The sequence below is a fragment of the Eublepharis macularius genome, chromosome 9 (genome assembly GCF_028583425.1).
Source record: "Eublepharis macularius isolate TG4126 chromosome 9, MPM_Emac_v1.0, whole genome shotgun sequence".
Lineage (NCBI taxonomy): Eukaryota > Metazoa > Chordata > Lepidosauria > Squamata > Eublepharidae > Eublepharis > Eublepharis macularius.
The window spans coordinates 74,771,639-74,792,030 of record NC_072798.1 but is presented as its reverse complement, the minus strand read 5'-3'; the positions used below and the strand labels follow the sequence as shown (position 1 = coordinate 74,792,030).

Here is a 20,392-nt window from a genome sequence, read left to right as displayed (position 1 = left end):
AAGAGATCAAGGCCTTCCCTTGCAGTTGCATCCTAGTACTGATATTCAAATGTTAAGTGCCTCTGGAAGGAGAGAGTGCCCCTAGGTCATCATGGGTAGTAGCCATTGGTGGACCTATCCTCTGAGAATACGTCTAATCTCATTTTAAAGCCATGATACCTAAGTTTGCTGTAGTACTTTAATAGTCTGCAAAAATCCAGGAAGTCCATAAAGCTTGGTATGGTCGGTGGATAGGGTAAAGATGCTGCTTCTGGAGCCTTTCCCCCCTCTTCCTTAAAAAATGGCATTGATGACTTAAGCTATGACTTTACTGGCATTATAGTGTGTGTCCATGGCACACTGTCACTTTCCAGACAGCTGTTGAAATTGATGTAGTATCCCTGCAACAGGGAAAAAACCCCACCTAGATTCAACACAACAAATTAAAAGCAATTATATAATGACTGTGCCTAAAAGGCCCTGTTATACAAGAAAGCCTGCTGAAGGAAATGCCCTAATGATGAAGAATCACTGGGAATGTGAAGTCTGAATGGTCATGAATAAGCTTTAATAAATATTCCAGTTTTTCAGGGCCCACCCCTACAATTTGCCAAGGCCTGTCACGGTCCAGCTCCCCCCCCCCCTTTTTTTTTTTGCTACTTAAGCATTCTTAGAGATGCCAAGTAAGGAAGTACTAAGTGCACCATCTGCTATTCCAGTTTGTATTCTGCTTCTTGATGCGGCTTCAGATCATTTCTCTGTGTTCCCTTTCCTGCTGCTTCAAATGAAGCAGAGCAAAAGCATCTGAACTGGTGAAGGGAAATGACAAAATAACTGGCGTGGGGCTTGCAGAATATTTGGGAGGAAAGCAGGTCTTGGAAGTGGAGCAGTAAATTGATATAAGTAAAAGGTTGGTAGAGAAGCAGTTCATATATAAGCAGTGTGCATACATTCTAATTTCTATCTGCTTTATTCATGATAATTAAAGATGTCAACTATCAGTTTTTCCTTAATAGCTATACAGTAAGCCTTTCCTCAGGTTTTTCTTTATTCACCAACTGTTTTATTACTGTACAGGAGACAATTTTCTCCTGCAATATTTATACACAGAGCTACCTTTCTCTGTTTCCTTGATGGCAAACAAAGACCCAAGTGTGCTTAAGTGATGATCATTAGGTCCCAGACTCATATTCCCTAACTGCTCTTTTTGCCCAAGTGAAAATTAAGCACATCTTTCATATGTCCAAACTCGCAAGAGGAAGGGTAGGCTTTCATATCCAACTATCCAACAAATTTGGAGACAAGTTGTGAAAACTATGTAGATTTAAAGAAGAGAAGGGGAAAAGGGGGGAAAGGATTTGCTTTTGTGTGGCTTTAATTTTTCATCCCTGGGGCAGGATTTCAAGTAGGTTGTCTGCTTTTATGTTTGGCTCCCAAAATAGCTGCCTTAACAGCAGCACAGGCTTCTTGGCTTGTAGTTTGAAAGTCATGTTGTTCCACTTGAATTAGTACACATGGCATATATGTGAGATGGCTTCTTTGAAATGGTTCATCTCTGCAAGGGAAATAAAGAACCAGTGTAGTTAGTTTTAAAGTTCTTCATTTCTGGACACTCATTTAGTAAAGCCTCTTGCAAACACAGAAAAATAAATCAGTTTGTTTATATCTTGGGAAAGAACTTTGGTTGTTGTCTCCAAAAGGCTTGAATGCATACATATGCTACTTACAGGTGGAAGCAAAACTGATTGACAAGTTGGATAGCTTGATGTCAGAAGGCAAAGGTGATGAAACATACCGAGAACTCTTCAATAGTATGTGAGTAATAAACGTGTATTTTGAGAGTCATCTTGGAGAATTATTTCATTGTGGAGTTAAAACTGCAGATGTAGCTACAGTGTTGGGGGAGGGGGGCAGTGCTTTGTCTTCCTGAAATCTTTTTAATCAGGGTTAATTACCTAAACAATTGAATAAGTCTTGTCCTTGTGTCTTTAATTATGAAGATTGTGGGTTTTTCTGTTTAAATTGGGAGAGCTTTCTCATTCATTTAATTGCTAAAAATAGAAAAGCTGGCTAAGAGGAATAATAAGCATTATTAAAAGTAAATGTTTGTGAGCATTCAAAAAGATATTCCTTACAACTTCTACAGTTTTTTAAAAATTGCTCAGATTGGAGGGAGAAAAAGGTTGCAAGCTGATGTGTTTCTCTGGACTTTTACTGCAACAATAGCTCACCTTGTTAGCATTTAGGAAGATGTAACTCAAACACTTAAATATCTCTGAATATCTGTCTATAACATAAATACCCAGGACACAGTCCTATCAAAATTAATCACTTTAAAGAACCACTGATTTCAATGACCGCTTGCAATGGCTCAATTTGCTTTGCATGCAGAGGTCCCAGTGGTTTTAGTAAGAAAGAGGAAGCTTCGAATGTTGATATGTTTAATGGGTGTAAGCTTGTGCTGTTTGGAGCAGCGGTTCCTAAGAGTGAAGTGTTTGCATCTATCCCACTGAAATCAATGGAGCCTAAAAGTGCTTAATGTTGACCAAATTGCATTCATAATTCTTTGTTCCCATACTACTACTGGTTTAATAATTTCTAATTTCCATTGTAAAGGAGCTGGTGATGTATTTAGATCATAGACAGCTCTTTGTTGTCAAATATTAAGGTAGACTGAATGAAAAAGAATGAATTAGGACTATTTTCAGAAATCTTACCAACTAAAACAACTAATGTAACACATTTGCAGTGACCGCATTCTCTCTCTCTCTCTCCGCCTCCCTCCATCACTCGACTATTACTTTACATTACAAATGGCAAGCCAGTTTTTAGTATTGGCTGAAAATGTGATTGTTCAAGCCTCAGGAAAGATTCAAATCATGCACTGTAAAGTGTGTATTTTTCCTCTCTGGTCTACTGTGACAGCACAGAGAACTATTCAGAAATCATAAAAGACAGTTTCAAGTAGTTAGCTATGCTGGTCTGCAGTAAAAGAGCAGGAGTTGAGTTGAGTGGCACCTTAGAGACCAACAAGATTTTCAGGGTATAATCTTTCAAGTAGAGATCCCTGAGAAGGTGGGACACTTTCCCTTGGGAACAGTACTCCATTTCAGGTGCACTGGCACTAGAAAGATAGCTGTGCTTGAACTCTGCTGTGAATTAGTTAATGGCCAATTTATTCGTGGCACATGGGCATTTAAGCCTCCATAGTGAACTAACTGCATATTACATATTTTTAGAAGGCACTGCTAAAGAAACATGGGTAAAATAGCCAGCTAGAAACTGTCAGTGCCTCGAGAATGTGTAGTAGGGATGTTCTGGATTGGGAATGCTATGTTTTATGATCATGGTTGCTAAAAGATCAGACATACACAAGAGGGAGACCTGCAAGGACTCACGGGGGGCATTTCATTCCACCCTCTCCCACTATGTCCTCTTCCCCTTCCCTGCACTCCCATAGACTCTCTCCCTTTTCCTTTCCCCCTATATCCCTTGTTGTGGGATACAGCTTTTTCATTTTTAACTGAAATTGCCTTGAGCTTTTAAAAGATGTAGATCCATAAAATGTTTTATTTTCCACTAGGGATGCCAGTCCCCTGCTGGAGGGCGGGGGTGATCCCCCACTCCCACCCTCTACTTCTGCCTCCACTTACCTGGCTGGTGGGGGCGGGACAAGCTTCCCGGCCCAAATTGGGCTGCTGTGGGGTGTGGGAGTGCTCCCGCGCTCTGCAGCAGCCAGATCTGGGCTGATTCGGGCCCAATTCCACCTGAATTGTGCCAAATTGTGCTGCTGCATAGCATGGGAGCACTGCCACACTCCATGATGGCCCGATTCAGACCCGAATGGGGCTGAATCTGGCCCAAATTGGGGAGAATTCAGCACTTCTAGGGCAGACCGTGACCCATGTGATGATGTGGCGTCATTGCACACGCAAAAGAAAAAACCTGAGGTAGGAGCCGGGCCCGAGATCTCCCACGGGGGGGGGGGGGGTTCAGGGGACCTGGCAACCCCATTCTTCACCCATCTTGAAAAATTCTCTTTAAAATAGTTCATAAGCATTAAAAGTATTTATTGATTTCAAAATCAAATCACAGATGTCCTCTTTGGTTTTTTAAGAATAAATACGATTGGAACCTGATTCTGCTAAAAATTCATTATAATGGAATATCTTGTAAAATTGCAGCTATCTGTAAGGATGCCAGACAACTCTCAAAAGACTTCACTTCAGGAGTTAAAGTTCTTTATTGATAAGATGCCAGTTTCATTCTCACAGCCCTCAACTCTGCAAGCAGGAGAACAGGCTGTGGGATTCATAGACTTCTCAAGGCCAGGCAGGTTCCCAGACTAGGGAGAGATTACAGCAGGAATCAACAACCGCTTCCCATTTTCAGTTTCCCACCCCAGTGACAGAATCACAGACAGAATCACTACAACAATATCACCTTCAGCTACAAGAGTAAGACAGGTGATCCTCAGCACCTGACTCTATCAGACTTTTGGCAGGCTTCACTTAGGGAGGCCTGGAAACTGACCAAATATAACCGTGATGTCCCTCCAGAATGTTACGCAAAATGGAAGATATAATGGGTTTATTGCTTTCTTTATACAGTTTTAAGACATGTTGTATTTTGTCATTCAGTGAATTACAACATAAACATTCAAAACCAGTAACCTAATCTAAAAATGAAAAAAAAGGTCGTCATATTGAAATTGGAAGACTACTTTGGGTCTTTTGGTCTATAAAAATGTATTTGTTTTCTGTAAATCATATTCTTTGTTTATATTTTCCATTTATAGTGTACACCTGTTGTTTCTGCATCATCAAAAATTGAGTAGGCAGAGCTTGTATTTTATATAAACATTTAGGAATTCAAATATTATATTTCTATTTCTTCAAAGTGTTTATTTTTTATGCCACCTTTCCAGTCAAAAAGGGGCTCCAAGGTCCTGAACAGGAAAACATTTGAACATTAAAAACAGCATTTAAAATAATATATAAAATAATTCAATTAAAACATATAAACACACAAAAACACAACGCCAAAACCCAGTTTTATGCCCAGGGGGCCGAGCAAACCAACTGCCACATGAAACAAAGTTTTATAGTTATTATTGTTTCAATCAAGAGATGTATATAACTTAGATATGTTGCCAGTGTGAATATAGCCCATTTTTCAGTTCAAGCTCAAATCAGTAGTCAAATAACCTGAGCATGAGGAAGTTTACCTACCTTTGTTGCCTCACTCCTAGCAAGTGCTGGCTTCTACTGGGTTTTCCACTTGCTCATGTCTTCTGTCTTTTCCTCTAAAATTTCCAGTTTACCATGAATTTGCTTTATATCTCAAGATATTTGCTTTATAGAACTTTCCAATTTTTTAACTTCTCCTTTCATGTCCTCTTGCATCTTTTCCAGCCTTTTATCCATTCTTTTTTCAAAGGTTTCTATCTTATTTGCAAAATCTTCCATCTTATTTCCCATCTGTTCAAATAATTTCTGAAACAAGTTAGGTGTAACTGGTTTTTTTACAGGTAGAGCTATTGATCCCCTTCCTCCCTCTTTTGCATTTTTCCTAGTAGTTGCCATTCTCTATTATAATCCAAAAGTAAGTACCCAAGTCTTAAAGTCTCTTAAATTAAGCACTTTCACTATCCACAAGAAGAGATGGGCATGAACCGAAATATGAACCAAAATTAAGCATGAACCAGGCCAGTTCGTGGTTCGTGAAACATGGTTCGTCAGATCCCATTTCTGATGAACTGCCACGAACTTTTAGGCTGGTTCATTTGGTTCATTTTTTGGTTTGTCACCGCAGACAGCCTGGTCCCAATCAATTTCCTAGGCAACAGGGGATGGACTTCCTGCAGACCTTTTGCTGACCCAGAAGTGACCTTCTGCTGGCCTGTAAGTGATGGTTTTCTGACCTGGATGTGACGTTTTCATTAACCAAATGAACCAGTTCGTGAACCAGGAGCAGGTTCATGAAAGCTTGTGGTTCGTCAAATTTGATGAACCATGAACCGCATGGTTTGGGTTTTTTCCGGTTCGTGCCCATCTCTATCCACAGTTTTAACCACATCTCCATAACAAGAAGAGGTCACAGAGTGAGTCACCATCTTATCTTTTGTTGTGTAAAATCATCCAATTAACTGCAATCTTCAGCAATAAACAAAAAGAAAAAAGTGGTCGCACTGAGTTCTGGTCTCTTTAACTAGCAGCTTTCTCTCTGGCACACTTTTATAAAAATTTAAAATTATAAAAACAAAAATTTAAGTTCTGTAGCCCAGGCTAGCTTTCGGAAACTAAGCACAGTTGGTCCTGGATAGTACTTGGATGGGAGACCACCAAGGAAGTTGAGGGCCGCTACACAGAGGCAGGCAATGGCAATCCACCTTCTTTTGCCTATGGGGTCGCCATAAGTCAGCTGCATCTTGGCGCTACTTTACACACACAGCAGCTTACAGTATCCAAAAGTGTGAAGTATGTATTGCAGTGTGTGAGTAAAATAGCTCCTCCTTGCATGGTATCACTCAAGTGTTAGATGGACAAAAATGCAAATCCCAGGGGTCAACAGTATAGGGCAATTCCACTATTGTACTAAGCTGTTCTTTGAAAGCCCCAAACCTGTCAAATGTAATGAGCATACACCTTCAATTGTCACGGTACAGTTTTAATATTCTTACTCTCAAGTATGCAGAATTTCATCATGGCCTAAAATAACCAGGGTTTCAATAATTTGCATTTCCATGCATTCTTTGTATAATGCAGCTCCTTCAATGACTATTAGTCATGGTAGCTAAACGGAAGTCCATGGATAGAGGCTGTATTAGTCTCAATGGGAGCCATAAACAGCAGTAAAAGGCCATTGCCATTTCTAGCTTGCTAGTGAAGCATATGCTGAAAACCATGCTGGACTTAAATGGAGCTTTAGTGTTTATAGAAGTTCATTTCTTTGGTCTTGTACTATTACCCCAACAAGAAAAGGAACATTTTACCACTTTCTGCTTCCCAGAGACTTGAAGAGAGATGCTAGTTCAGCTCCTATGGAAATTAAACTTTTCTTCAAATTAAGAACTCCAAGATTTTTCAGACCACTTTCCGGACTACAATAATACCAAATTAACATCACTTGTGATTAAAGTTATTTTTTTCAAGAAGGAAGAACACATATTTGAGCAAGTAAATAACTATAGAAGAAGGACAAAAGACTAAGAAGGATGGAAATGAGTTGGTTCAAGCCCTTAACACTTTATATTAATGAGAAGGAAACAAAGGAAAGAAAGTAAAAAATATACGTAATCCCTTGTCTCTAGATCTGACTATTTATCCCTTTCATGAGTGTGAATTAAAAGATAGGGGGAATAATCTTATGCGCATCAATTTTATTGCCCTGATTACTGACACACAGTAGGCAAACAGAGGTTGTTGTGAGACATCTGCGTTCTTCAGCGTACAGTTCCAAGGTTCAGGCACAGGTCAGACAATACAGCATCGAGCCAAAGGGGTGTTCCAGAATCCAGTTTCTCAGGTACAAGCCAAGGTCAGAGACGAGGCGATCAGTTACCAATGCAAGCAGCAAGGTCAGTAGTTAGCGGACTCATTGCTTCCACACAACCACTCCCTTCTCTGCTGCTTATAAGCCTCAGGCTGCTCAGCCACCTGTGCTGCACCATGCAGCTGCCAGCTGCCTCAGTCCTGCTCCTACAAGCACTCATCACACTGTTGATGCTGGGCTAGTGTTGTGCTGCTAGCGGGGCACTGCACCTTCTGACTTGATGGTCTCTCCTTGCCTTCCTCCAACGGCATTCCTGAGGCTCTGGTGATGAGGAGGGAGAGCTGGCCGGTGCCTGGCAGTCTGTCGCCAGCCCAGGGCTGGGAAACTGAGGAGCTGATATGCTGGGACCGGGCTGTGGATCTGTCTGACCCCTCAGAGACTGTGTCCCTCTGCAGTGCCTCTGCCCCTGGCCCTGGGTTAGGTTCGCTGGCTGCCATTTCCTTGGAAGAGTTCTTTGTGTCTCTTTGTTCTGCTGGGCTTAGCTGGTCCGCGGCATTGATTATTTTTTAAAATCATTCTTTAAGCTATGTTTCCTTCTGCAGCTAGGCCAAAATATGACTACTGCTAGAGCATTGCCAAAAACAGCTCTCTTCCCCACACCCCCTCAGAATGTCTGAGGATGTTCTCCTGGAATTCGTGGCATTTCTAGTTAAGTCTTTCCACCAAAAAATATGTTGTTCTTTCCTTTTAAGCACTATCAGATCCCTCCCATCCTATCTCAGAACTAGTATCCTCAAGTGGGCTTGTAGTGATGACTTGGTTGCTGGTACCTGCACCGGTCAAAGCAAAAGCCACATGTTCCCAATCCAAATGACAATGAACAGCGTGCAAGCTTCTCAGTTCTTTGTTAGGCTGGGTCTCATGCTGGATGTTTAAAAGGGGAGGAGAATGAAAGATACCTCAGACCACGATTTTGTTGTTTTGCCTTGTAAGCCTCCTGTGGGAAATGCTGATGAGGTATGCAGGTTTAAAATGGTGCTGGTGTCAGGTTGCATCCTTGGTTTTCTGGAAGAAAGGAAGACACAAAACGTGGGAAATACAGTGAATATACAAAAACCAGCAATTGATCAAACTAGCAGTTTTCCAGTATTTGATAACCTGTTGCCTTTTGGTTATCTCCAGTTATAACATATTAATTGCAACTTGTCTCCAGCTGGCAAGCTTAAGAGCTCAAAAAACTAACCTCTTTGGAAAGGCTGTTTTTTTATAACTCCCCCCCCTTTCCTCCCTAATGGGAAACCAAGGTGGCTTGCATAATTCTGCTCTCCTCTATGTTATCTCTACAACAACCCTGTGAGGTAGTTTAGGTGTTTCAGATTGTGCTTTATGAAGATAGTTGCATTAGAAGTAAATCATATGTGTTTCTTTCCTTTTAATTCCAAATCTTCCCATTCTGGGTTAAAATTTTGATTTTCTTTTTTCTTCATAGTGCTGTTTCTTATAACTTGATGATTCCATGTGTTCATGAATAGAGGTAGGATTAGGTGCCACAGTATATACTCCAACATCAGATTAGAAAGTGTGCAGTATAGGATAGTAGGAGCTTGAAAGTTGCCCACTGAAAATTCTCCCACAAGATCCATTCTGAATTCTGCAAACATTAGGATTGCCAACCTCCAGGTAGGGCCTGGAGTTCTCCCAGAATTACAACTGATGTCCAGATGACAGAGATCAGTTCCCTTGGAGAAAATGGCTGCTTTGGAGGATGGAATCTTGGGCATTATCCCCAGTTGAGAGTCATCCCATCCTCAAACTCCACTGTCCCCAATCTCTACCCTAAATCTCCAGGAATTTCCCACCCCAGAGTTGGTAACTGTATACAAACATCCACTGCCAGATGATTTGTTTGCCACATCTGAGGCATTCACCGCTTTTAGAGTGATTTTTACAGTGATCAGTAGTACAAACCTTTTAAAGAATATTTTTCAAAGCAATCAACAGTAAAATTCAGGGTATGTTTAATTGGAAGTAATTATGACAGTATTGTTTGAGCTCATTGTCCTGATCTTATACACCAAGAGCACTAGGATTTGTGAAGCCTCCTCCTTCCCCTGTTTTACTGATCCTACATTCTGGAGAAAGTGGGTAGAAGAGAAAGGCCTGGGAAAAGTGTGGATTAATCCCCTCTTTCCCTAGGTGACACCTACAAAATTGTTAGTATTGGGCGATGCAATGTAATCTCTCTTCTTCCATAATCTAATGCCTGAGAGAGGTTTTTTTAAAATTATCAGCATAGCTAGATTACCACCCCCCCTCTATGTGTAGTGTGCAGTGCTGGAGTGGAGGGAATGGCCCATGGCCTTTGTCAGGGCTTGCCGCGGCTGCCGCTGGGCGTGGCACTGGGCGGTCTGCTCCTGACGTCACAGGGGGGCCAGGGACTCTGCAGGACCCTGCTCTGTGGAAGGAGGGGCGGTATACCTCACCCAGACTCCCTCTCAGTCCACTCGCTGGCCTGCTCAACCTGGCCTGCTTACCCTCTGCGTCCTCCTTCATCTCCTCCTTCCAGAACTCTCCTCCAAGCCTCCACCCTTGCATTCTACTGCTCTCACTCCACATCATCACTCCTCACTCACACCCACCACCTCAGAGCTCTTCCCAGCCACCCTTTATAGGGTTTCCTCTCTCTGCCCCGCCCTCCTTCTAGGCTTGTTCCTTCTCCTGACCGGGCCCAGCTGTGCGTCCCTCCAGGTGTTTCCCTCCAACCACTAATCCCTCCTGGGCTCCTTTGCTTTGCTGGTAGGGTGGGGTTGAGTGCAAGCCATCCCCAGCTGAGGGCTCCTTGGCCTTGCACACGAGGAGCTGCCCCAGCCAGCCTCTGTGCTATTGAGCTTGCCTGGCCTTGCTCACGAGGAGCTGCCCCAGCCAGCCTCCGTGCTATTGGGCTTGCCTGGCCTTGCTCATGAGGTGCTGCCTTAACCAGCTTCTGCGCTGCCAGCTCAGCAATGCTGGGCGGGGCTACCCATCTCCTCCCCCAGAATGCCTGTGGCAGCCCCCCCTGGAGAGGCTTGGCTTCTAGCAACTCCTGAGCCAGGCTGCTGTCTTCTAGCCATGGTGTGGCTCTGGGCTGTAGAGGCTGCTTCCTCTCCCTGCCAGGTAAGGGCTCTGCTTGGGTTGCTGCTGCTGCTGCTGCTGCTGGTCCCACATTCCCCCTGCTGTGGCCCTTTCCCTCTGGCCTGCTTAGCCCCCTTTCTTCCCCCTGGAAGGTGGGACTGGCTGGTCTCTCCTTGCCCCCTCCACCCCTCTGAGGTTCTGGCCTTTTACCCCTTCCCCCTGGAGTAGGTAGGTTCTGGCCCTGGTTGCCGGCTTGGGGGGTGGGGTTGCTGCCACCCTTTTGTCCCCTGCTGTTCCCTCTTGTCAAGTCTGGGGGCTGGGGCTCAGACCCCGGACACACCCCCCCTCTTAGCCTGGACGTTGGCTCGGAGGGGCCCGGCTCGAAGAGGCGGGACATGAAATCCGCATCCAGGTGATTGGCCCCCCGGCGGTACACTACGGAGAATTGGAATGGCAGAAGGGAAAGGTACCACCGCAGGATGCGGGGGTTGTGCTCCTTCATCCTGTGCATCCACTGGAGTGGCGCGTGATCCGTCATTAGCGTGAACGGGTTGTTGGCTAGGTAATACCGTAGTGCTCCTATGGCCCATTTGATGGCGAGGGCTTCCCGTTCTACGGTGGCATACTTCTGCTCCGCGGGCTGGAGCTTGCGGCTTATGAACAGGATGGGTACCTTTATTCCTTCTTGCTCCTGCATTAGGACTGCCCCAAGGCCTGAGGCCGACGCATCGGTTGCCAATATGAAAGGCCGCTCAAAGTCCGGGTTCCACAGCTTTGTTGTGTCGGACAGGGCGGTGCGCAGGTCAGTGAAGGCAGCCACCTGTTCCGGGGTCCAGCTGAGACGATTGGGGCTGCCCTTCTTCAGACAGTCAGTCAGGGGGGCTGAGCGGGCCGCAAAATGTGGGATGAAGCGCCCATAATACCCCAAGAGCCCCAGAAACCGCCTGAGCTGCCGCTTGGTTTGTGGTTGGGGCACGTCTGCGATGGAGGCCACCTTTTCAGGTGGTGGCCGGACCTGCCCTCCCCCTATCACAAAGCCCAGGTACCTGAGTTCCTGGAACCCCAAGTGGCTTTTCTTGGGATTGGCCTTCAGACCCGCTTTCTGTAGTGCCTTGAGGACCCTTTCCAGGTGCCGTAGGTGGGTGGGCCAGTCAGGGCTGAAGATGACGATGTCATCGATATAGGCCATCGCGAAGTCCCGACAGTCCCCCAGGACTTGGTCCACCAACCGCTGGAAGGTAGCTGCCGCCCCGTGGAGGCCGAAGGGCATGCGGCGGAACTGGAAGAGGCCCCGGGGGGTGGCAAAGGCGGTTTTCTCCCTATCCTCAGGGCGCACTGGTACCTGCCAATACCCCTTCGTCAGGTCGAGGGCCGACAGGTACCGGGCTGGCCCCAGCTGCCCGACCAGGACGTCCGCCCTGGGCATGGGGTAGGCATCGAACTTGGCCACTTTGTTCAGTTCCCGGTAGTCGATGCAGAAGCGGGTCGTCCCATCCGGCTTCGGCACCAACACTATAGGGCTGCGCCACTCACTCTGGGAGGGTTCAATGACCCCCATGCGCAGCATCTCCTCCGTCTCCTGGTTCACTGCCTCCCACTGCTTCCGGGGAATGGGGCGCCAGGTCGACCGGGCAGACTGCCCCGGCTGGGTTGGGATGGCATGGTGCACTAATTTTGTAACCCCGGGGCGTCTTGAAAAGACCCCGGGCACTCGCTTCCACAGGTCCTGCAGCTGGGCCTTTTGGGCAGGGTCGAGCTGAGGGTCCACCTGTGGTTCCTCGAACTCTGGGGCCTCGGCAGTCCATGGCAGCTCACTGTCAGGAAGCTCCAGGGGGTCCTCAGCCAGCCGGCACTCCTGGCTGTCCCGCTCATACCACCTCTTCAGCAGGTTCACGTGGAGCGTCTTCCTCTGACGTCGACGAGGCCCACACTGGACCTCATAGGTTGTGGGCCCTAATACTTTTGTCACCACATAGGGGCCTCGCCAGGGGTCCCCCTCCTCCCTGGGGAAAACTGTGCGGTGGACGAGGACCTTCTCCCCTAGCTGGAAGGTTCTCTGTCGCGTACCCCGGTCGTACGCAGCCTTCTGTTGTGTCTGGGCGTGGGCCAGCTGTCGGCCTGCTTCCGCTTGAAACTGCTGCACCCGCTCGCGGAGTTGGCTCACATACTCCTGGACTGGAGGAGCTGGGGGGCTGGCTTGGGGACCCCATTGCTCCACCAGGCGGGAGAGCATTCCCCGTGGCTTCCGCCCGTACAGCAGTTCAAATGGGCTAAAGCCAGTGGAGGCCTGGGGGGTCTCTCGGAGGGCAAACATCAGGGGATCGATATACAGGTCCCACTGGTGAGGTTTGTCATGCGTCATCTTTTTCAGGGCCTCCTTAACCGTCTGATTCAGGCGCTCTGCCAATCCATCTGTTTGGGGGTGGTAGGCAGAGGTGAACACCTGCCGGATCCCCAAGTTCTGACAGAGCTGACGCATGGCCTTTGCTCGGAAGGGCCCTCCCCGGTCCGTCAAGATTTCGCTGGGCAGTCCCACCATCGCGAACAGCTTGGACAGCGCCCGGACCACCCCCGGGGTCTGCATAGTTTTTAAAGGAATGACCTCTGGGAAACGTGTGGCATAGTCCACGATCACCAGGGCAAAACGGTATCCCCGGGGTGTGCGCGGCAGTGGGCCGATGAAGTCCATCGCTATCCGCTGGAAGGGCACCCCCATCACTGGCAGCGGGGAAAGAGGGGCCTTTGGCGGGCGTCTCGCTGCCACCCTCTGGCAGGTGGGGCAGGAGCGGCAGTGTGCCTTCACGTCTGCGTTCACTGAGGGCCAGAAGAAACGCTCGAGGATCTTCCTCAGGGTCTTGTGGTGCCCCAGATGCCCGGCCCATGCATGCTCATGGGCCGTGCGGAGGACTTCGGCCCGGTAGGCTGCTGGCACCAATAGCTGGCGGACCTCCCCCTGGCCATTTGGGGCGCGAGCTATGCGAACCCAAACCCCTCCTTGCTTCTCGATGCGAGGGAGCCGTTGGGCCCTCCGCTCATCCCGCACCTGCTCCTCCTCCCGAGCTGCTGTCTCTCGTAAGTGCTGCAAGGACTCATCTGCCCCTTGGGCATCGCGGAATGGGCGGTCTGCCGGGGGTCCAGCTGGGTCTTCAGCCCGTGGTTCTGCCCCTGGTCTGACAGAGGGACCCTCGTCTGGGTCGGCGGCCTCCTCCACTTGCAGAACTGGGGCGACTCGTGGGCCTGCCAACCCCCCTGCTGCCTCTCTGAGCAGCCTGTAGAACTCCGGGGCATCTCTTCCCAGCAGCATTGGGTGGGGTAAGTGGGCTACCTTGACGACCTCTATGCGACGGATCGCCCCCAGGTATTCCACCATCACCCAGACCGCAGGATACGGCAGGGTGCGGCCCATCACATCCGTCACCGGGATCCAGCGGTGCACTGGGGTGGCCGCTGGGACGAGTTGGGTGTGGATCGCCGAGACTGCACTCCCTGAGTCCAACAGGGCCTGCAGGCTCTGCCGGCCTATCCTCACGGTGGCGCACAGACTCTGTACCCTCTTGCCAGCTGGCGGGTTAATTTCCCAAGCCAACGCACATACCACGGGCGAGGAGGCTGTGGGGGCGCAGGCTTGCATCCGCTGCTCTACGGCTTGCATTAGCTCTGCCTGAGCTGTTTGGAAGGCCGCCTCCAGCTTCCCCCGTATCCTGTCCAAGCGTTCCTCCAGCCACAGTCTGAGGTCTGCTGGGGCTGCGGCGTCGGGATACATCCCTTCGACTGGCGCCTGCGTCGGAACGACTTTCCCCGTACGGGCCACCAACTTGTCAGGGCTTGCCGCGGCTGCCGCTGGGCGTGGCACTGGGCGGTCTGCTCCTGACGTCACAGGGGGGCCAGGGACTCTGCAGGACCCTGCTCTGTGGAAGGAGGGGCGGTATACCTCACCCAGACTCCCTCTCAGTCCACTCGCTGGCCTGCTCAACCTGGCCTGCTTACCCTCTGCGTCCTCCTTCATCTCCTCCTTCCAGAACTCTCCTCCAAGCCTCCACCCTTGCATTCTACTGCTCTCACTCCACATCATCACTCCTCACTCACACCCACCACCTCAGAGCTCTTCCCAGCCACCCTTTATAGGGTTTCCTCTCTCTGCCCCGCCCTCCTTCTAGGCTTGTTCCTTCTCCTGACCGGGCCCAGCTGTGCGTCCCTCCAGGTGTTTCCCTCCAACCACTAATCCCTCCTGGGCTCCTTTGCTTTGCTGGTAGGGTGGGGTTGAGTGCAAGCCATCCCCAGCTGAGGGCTCCTTGGCCTTGCACACGAGGAGCTGCCCCAGCCAGCCTCTGTGCTATTGAGCTTGCCTGGCCTTGCTCACGAGGAGCTGCCCCAGCCAGCCTCCGTGCTATTGGGCTTGCCTGGCCTTGCTCATGAGGTGCTGCCTTAACCAGCTTCTGCGCTGCCAGCTCAGCAATGCTGGGCGGGGCTACCCATCTCCTCCCCCAGAATGCCTGTGGCAGCCCCCCCTGGAGAGGCTTGGCTTCTAGCAACTCCTGAGCCAGGCTGCTGTCTTCTAGCCATGGTGTGGCTCTGGGCTGTAGAGGCTGCTTCCTCTCCCTGCCAGGTAAGGGCTCTGCTTGGGTTGCTGCTGCTGCTGCTGCTGGTCCCACATTCCCCCTGCTGTGGCCCTTTCCCTCTGGCCTGCTTAGCCCCCTTTCTTCCCCCTGGAAGGTGGGACTGGCTGGTCTCTCCTTGCCCCCTCCACCCCTCTGAGGTTCTGGCCTTTTACCCCTTCCCCCTGGAGTAGGTAGGTTCTGGCCCTGGTTGCCGGCTTGGGGGGTGGGGTTGCTGCCACCCTTTTGTCCCCTGCTGTTCCCTCTTGTCAAGTCTGGGGGCTGGGGCTCAGACCCCGGACAGCCTTGCCCTATCTCCTAACTCCTAGCCCTAAGTGACAATACAGGACATAACTGTCATGCCCCATGCCCTGGTAGTAGGGTTGCCAGGACCCCTGGACATGAAAGCAGGAGATGGGGGGGCAAGGGGTGGGGGCTGAGACTTACCTCATTCTGGAGCACTTGTACATTGCAACAGGAATGATATCATCACCAGCATGACGCAGAAGCGATGGGTCATCCCAGGTGCCAATTGGGTAAAAATTGGCCACCAAACTAGCCATTTTTAACTCGCTCAGCCCCTGGCGCAACTCCATGTTTCCACATCACTCTAGAATGACATTCCTGGTGCAACCTGGAAGCGTTCCGGAGCATTCAGGAGCTCACTCCAGGGGATTCTTTCCTCTTTCCCATGCCTCCCCCCCCCCCCGCTGACCATGTAGAGGTGGGGGGGCAGAGACTGGGAGTGGGGGATCCCCCACCCCCACCAGAGGAGTGGAATTGCTACTTGGTGCTTGGTAGCCTTCTTTCTTCTAACTGGCCTGAGCTTGTGTTTGTGCCTTTTTTGCTGACTCTTGCTCTATTCTCTCTACATTTGTTCACACAGTCACACCTCTTCGGTATTTCAGCAGCTAGCCAACATTTTCTTTCCCTTCCATACTATCCAAGCCTCTGAGGCAGCTGCTTGTTTTTCCTCTCTGTACAGTTCACACTTCTCAATGGTGTCCTCTTTCCTGCAAGCTGTTCACCCTGCTTAAATTGGTTCTTTTTTCTTCTGGAAGCCACGAGTTCTTTGCTGTCAAGCCCTAACCAGCTGTGACGTTGTACATGTATATACTTTAGGTTGTCAGAGACAGACTGTGTCACTGTGAGGGCATGCTATCAGTTAGGCAGCTGAGAAGGCAAAGGGCTGCCAGCACTGCATGCATCAAATTCGTACCCCTCCACCACTACCATAGCCATCCTCCCATTGTCCCCTTTCTTGCCCAGTCTAGGATTGCCTGTTATCAGATTCTGGAGGGGTACTTTCTTCGAATGCTCCCCATCTCCTGCCTTTGCCCAATGGAGCAGCAGGGGCAGAAACAGAGGGGGAGTGCAGTGATTTCACTGCAAGTGATGACATCACATCAAGTGATATCATGGGATGTTCTGGGATGCTCTAATATTGTGACATCATTTCCTGTTCTGAAACAGGAAGTGACACTTAATGGTTGCCACCCTTCTAATGCTTCTGGGGATTGCCCTCCAGGGACTGGCAACCTTAGCCCATCCTCCAGAGTAAATAACCCAGACTCTGCCACTATGCCTGGCGTTCTTGGGCTGAGACAAAGAAAGATGGGGTTGGGTAGAGAGGGGGTGGGAAGGAAGAAAGGAGGGTATACAATCTGCTTTCCCCATAAGGCCATCCCATAGTACAGCAGAGGGGACATGAAAAGGTGGCCATACGATGCATTTGCCAAGCATGTCCCTCTGCTGCTGCCACAGCAATGCTCCTATCATCCTCCAGCCATTCCTCTCATTGATGATAGGTCCACTGGTGGCTACAAGCTATGGTGAGTTAAGGGAACCTCAGTCTACAGAAGCATCGAATCTTCGAAACCCAGTACTAGGAGGCACCATCAGGGGAAGGCCTCAGCCTCTGAGTTCTGCTTGTTGTTAGCCCTTCAGGGTAACATGAGAGCACTTTGCCCTCTTCGCTTGGTGTTTTCCGTAGTGAGCAACCAGTCCTGGAGTAATCAGACAGACATGATGCATGTAGCCTTGTCAGTACTCATCTGTTAAATGTTAGTCCCTCAGTACTGGCAGTGACTCTAGACATTGCAAAAACTGGGGATCACCTAGTAGTCTTGAGCTACAGATAAATTGTCAAAGAGCCTTATTTGGCTGCCAAGTTGTTCGTTTCCTGTTCGTTATAATTTATTTTACATGTATGTGATGTTCTTAAAATTGTTTTTAATGTCTTCTTCACTGGTTGCTATCTTGATGTCCCTAACTGGGTGGAAAGGGGGGGGGGATACAAAGGTCTTAAATAAATGAAATAAATTATCTGCAGTTCGACCATCTCTGTTTTGTGCCGTGTGTCAAAGGCATTCAGATGTCAATTAAGCTCCAGTTAAGCCAGGATATGCTCAAACATGACTTCCTGTTGGCACACTTCCCCCAGCTCTTCTGTTCTTGTATGGAATGTGGTTAAGGATTCAGGGCTTGAAACAAACTCCTATATGAATCCAGGCACCTAGGAACAGGAGTTTTGTTCTCCACAAGCTGGGATAATTAAAACACATGGTTTAGAATCCTGTTTGGTAGAGAATGAAATGCTACAGTTTATCCAGGGGTTTGCATTCTTATGCCATGGGGAAGCAGAATTTGTTTCAAACCAAGAATCCGTAATCATGTCTAGACAAGAATAAATGTGCATGTGACAAGCTGTGTTCATGTACTTCTTGGCTGAATTGGAGCTTGTTGTGTTGGCCAAATGCAGCCTTAAATACCTGAATACAATCCATGTATCCTGCACCATCTTTTCCTTTTAAAATACACAGAAGATCCATTTTCTTTGTTGGGTTTATGTATTTTCAAACGAAAAAAGAACATGTGAGAATGTGTGCTGCTTTGCAGTACATCAGTATTTGTGCATGGGTACCTCTATCTCAGTACAGAATCTGACACAAAAAGCCCCATGTTTATGTTTGAACTGTGTGCTTGTATGCTTGTGTAGCTTTCTGTACCTGTGCTCAGCTAGTATGGCAAGAATGAGTGATAGGCGAATCATAAAGGCAAGCAGTCTAGTTCCAGATTAAAGAGAGACAGTTCTGGTGTGGGTGTTTGGAAAGCAAGCAACCCCCTAGAAAGAATCAAGGGGAACAGAGTAAAGTATTACGGTGAAGTACGGAAAAGAATTTCCAGCTCAAGATCTGTCAGTGAGAATGATAGAGTAGCTGGAACTGTGTTCCACTCTGTTATATTTTCTTTCAGTATTGCTGAGGAAGCTCAGGCTTGTATTTTGAGGAGCTCTTCCATTATGAATGTTTGCTGTGGATGTTATCTTTGAAAGGTCACTGATGAAAAGGGTTTGTATGAGTTTGTGAACATCCTCACACAAGTATACTCCATCTAAAATACATAAACTGAAAGTAAGCGTTCTGTATTTGGACTGGCTTATCTGTATCCGTTCTGAAAGATTATAGCAGCTTTTATTTTGAAATGTTCTGTCAGCTTGCCTTTGATATTTGGTTGGGGAGAAACCATGTAGCTATAAAGCATATTCCCACTGTGCAGTTTTCTAATCTCTCATTATTGTAATGTGAATTTTAGTGCTCTTTTTTGCTTTCCCTGAATAGATTGAAATGGAGCCCCAGCCTTTTGATATTCTTCTGTCCCTCAGGCCTGGCACAGTCAGGCAGAGCAGTGAGGTGGTGATAGAGTTGATAGCTCTGGGATGGGAAATTCTTAGAGATTTGGAGGTGGAGCCTTGGGAGGACAAGGTTTGGGGAGGGGAAGGACCTCAGTGGGGTAAAATGCCATAGAGTTCACCCTCCTAAGTAACCATTTTCTCCAGGGAAACAGATTATCTGTACTCTGGAGATCATTTGCAATGCTGAGAGATCTCCAGGTCTACCTGGAGGTTGAGAGCCCTAGGTGGTTATCAGGTGGGAGACTGCTGAGGTGATAGAATGGACTACTGTTTAAGACATCAGGGGGAGGATTTACCTCCCCCCCCCCAGTTCCCTGACATTTCTAATACTTTGTAAATGGAAAACTAGCACATCCTAGAAAGGGCTAGACTAGAACCTTTCACTCCAATGCTAATTTTTAATTGGCAGGAAGTGTTTTACATGAGGGGAACATTAAAAATGTTTATTTCCGCAATAACAGTCTGAAGTAGTACAAGCCATTCTACTACCTCAGGATTCCTCCATCTCATTCTGTGGTATGTGTAAACCAGGCATGAGCCTTTCATGCTTTCTGTGGCAGATGCCTGTTTTACATGTGTCTTTTCAAACTCTACCAGTAAACTCCATTATTTCTCAAGGAGAGTTATGTTCCTGTTAACATATATTAACTATAGAGCTGTGGTTGGATGCTGAACACATGAGCATGTTCCCTTCACATAATATAACTCTGATTGTATCTATATGTGATGGGTCCCTGATTACATATGTGATGAGTACCAAAGATCCCCTGTGACAAATTCAACCATGAACAATCTCCACAAAACTTTTAAAATTTAAAGTGCAAGAAGTGCCAACATTACATATGTCGAGGTAAATTACAATCAATTACAATTAGTAGCATTTCACAATTTCACAGACACATACTTTCCATTAATACTATCTGGAGAAATAAATACAGCATCGACGTCCCTAAGTACAACTCCTCCTGGATCATCAGCTGGGATTGCTGTAAATACGGTAACTAAAGTGCAGAAAGTGCTGTGCAAAAGTCTCAAAGCAAGGCTATGTCTGTAATGTTCAATCCTCCGAACCAAGATCCTGCCCTACGGACAATCGGCCACTTCCATTTCGCACGTGGTACTCTCACGCCGTACTTCCTCAGGGGCAAAGTCAAACTCTGGATGAAAAAGAGCAAGCATCCAAATAGACAAATATATCATACAAGCACCTTCACCTTCCACAAATTACGTGGTAACTAACATTGTCACTTACAGTACAGGTTACAAATAGTTGCGCCAATGCGTTCCTCCATTCCAACTTCACTAATTCATTCCAGTCAACGTAATCACCTGGGCCAATTCACTGGCTTAAATCCTAATCAGTTCAATTGTAATCTGTGGTCTTAAAGGGAACCCAGTGCAGAATTATTCTGTGGTTGGATAAATACACTCAACTCTAGTATCCAGTTCACTCATGTAATTGACCAGCGGTGCATCAGCTATCTTGATGTGACAGTGTTTGTGGGCATGGAAGGGAAGT

The 20,392-nt window shown here is 47.8% G+C and overlaps 1 protein-coding gene across 1 annotated transcript in view; it reads left to right on the top strand.

Annotated features, from left to right (window-relative positions):
- The window catches only part of DOCK4 (dedicator of cytokinesis 4), a 336,163-nt gene that overhangs the window by 259,913 nt on the left and 55,858 nt on the right, over positions 1 to 20,392 (top strand). The window contains exon 32 of the mRNA XM_054987847.1: positions 1,709 to 1,794. Coding sequence (XP_054843822.1) covers positions 1,709 to 1,794 — 86 coding nt within the window. The remainder of the gene's footprint in view (positions 1 to 1,708; positions 1,795 to 20,392) is intronic.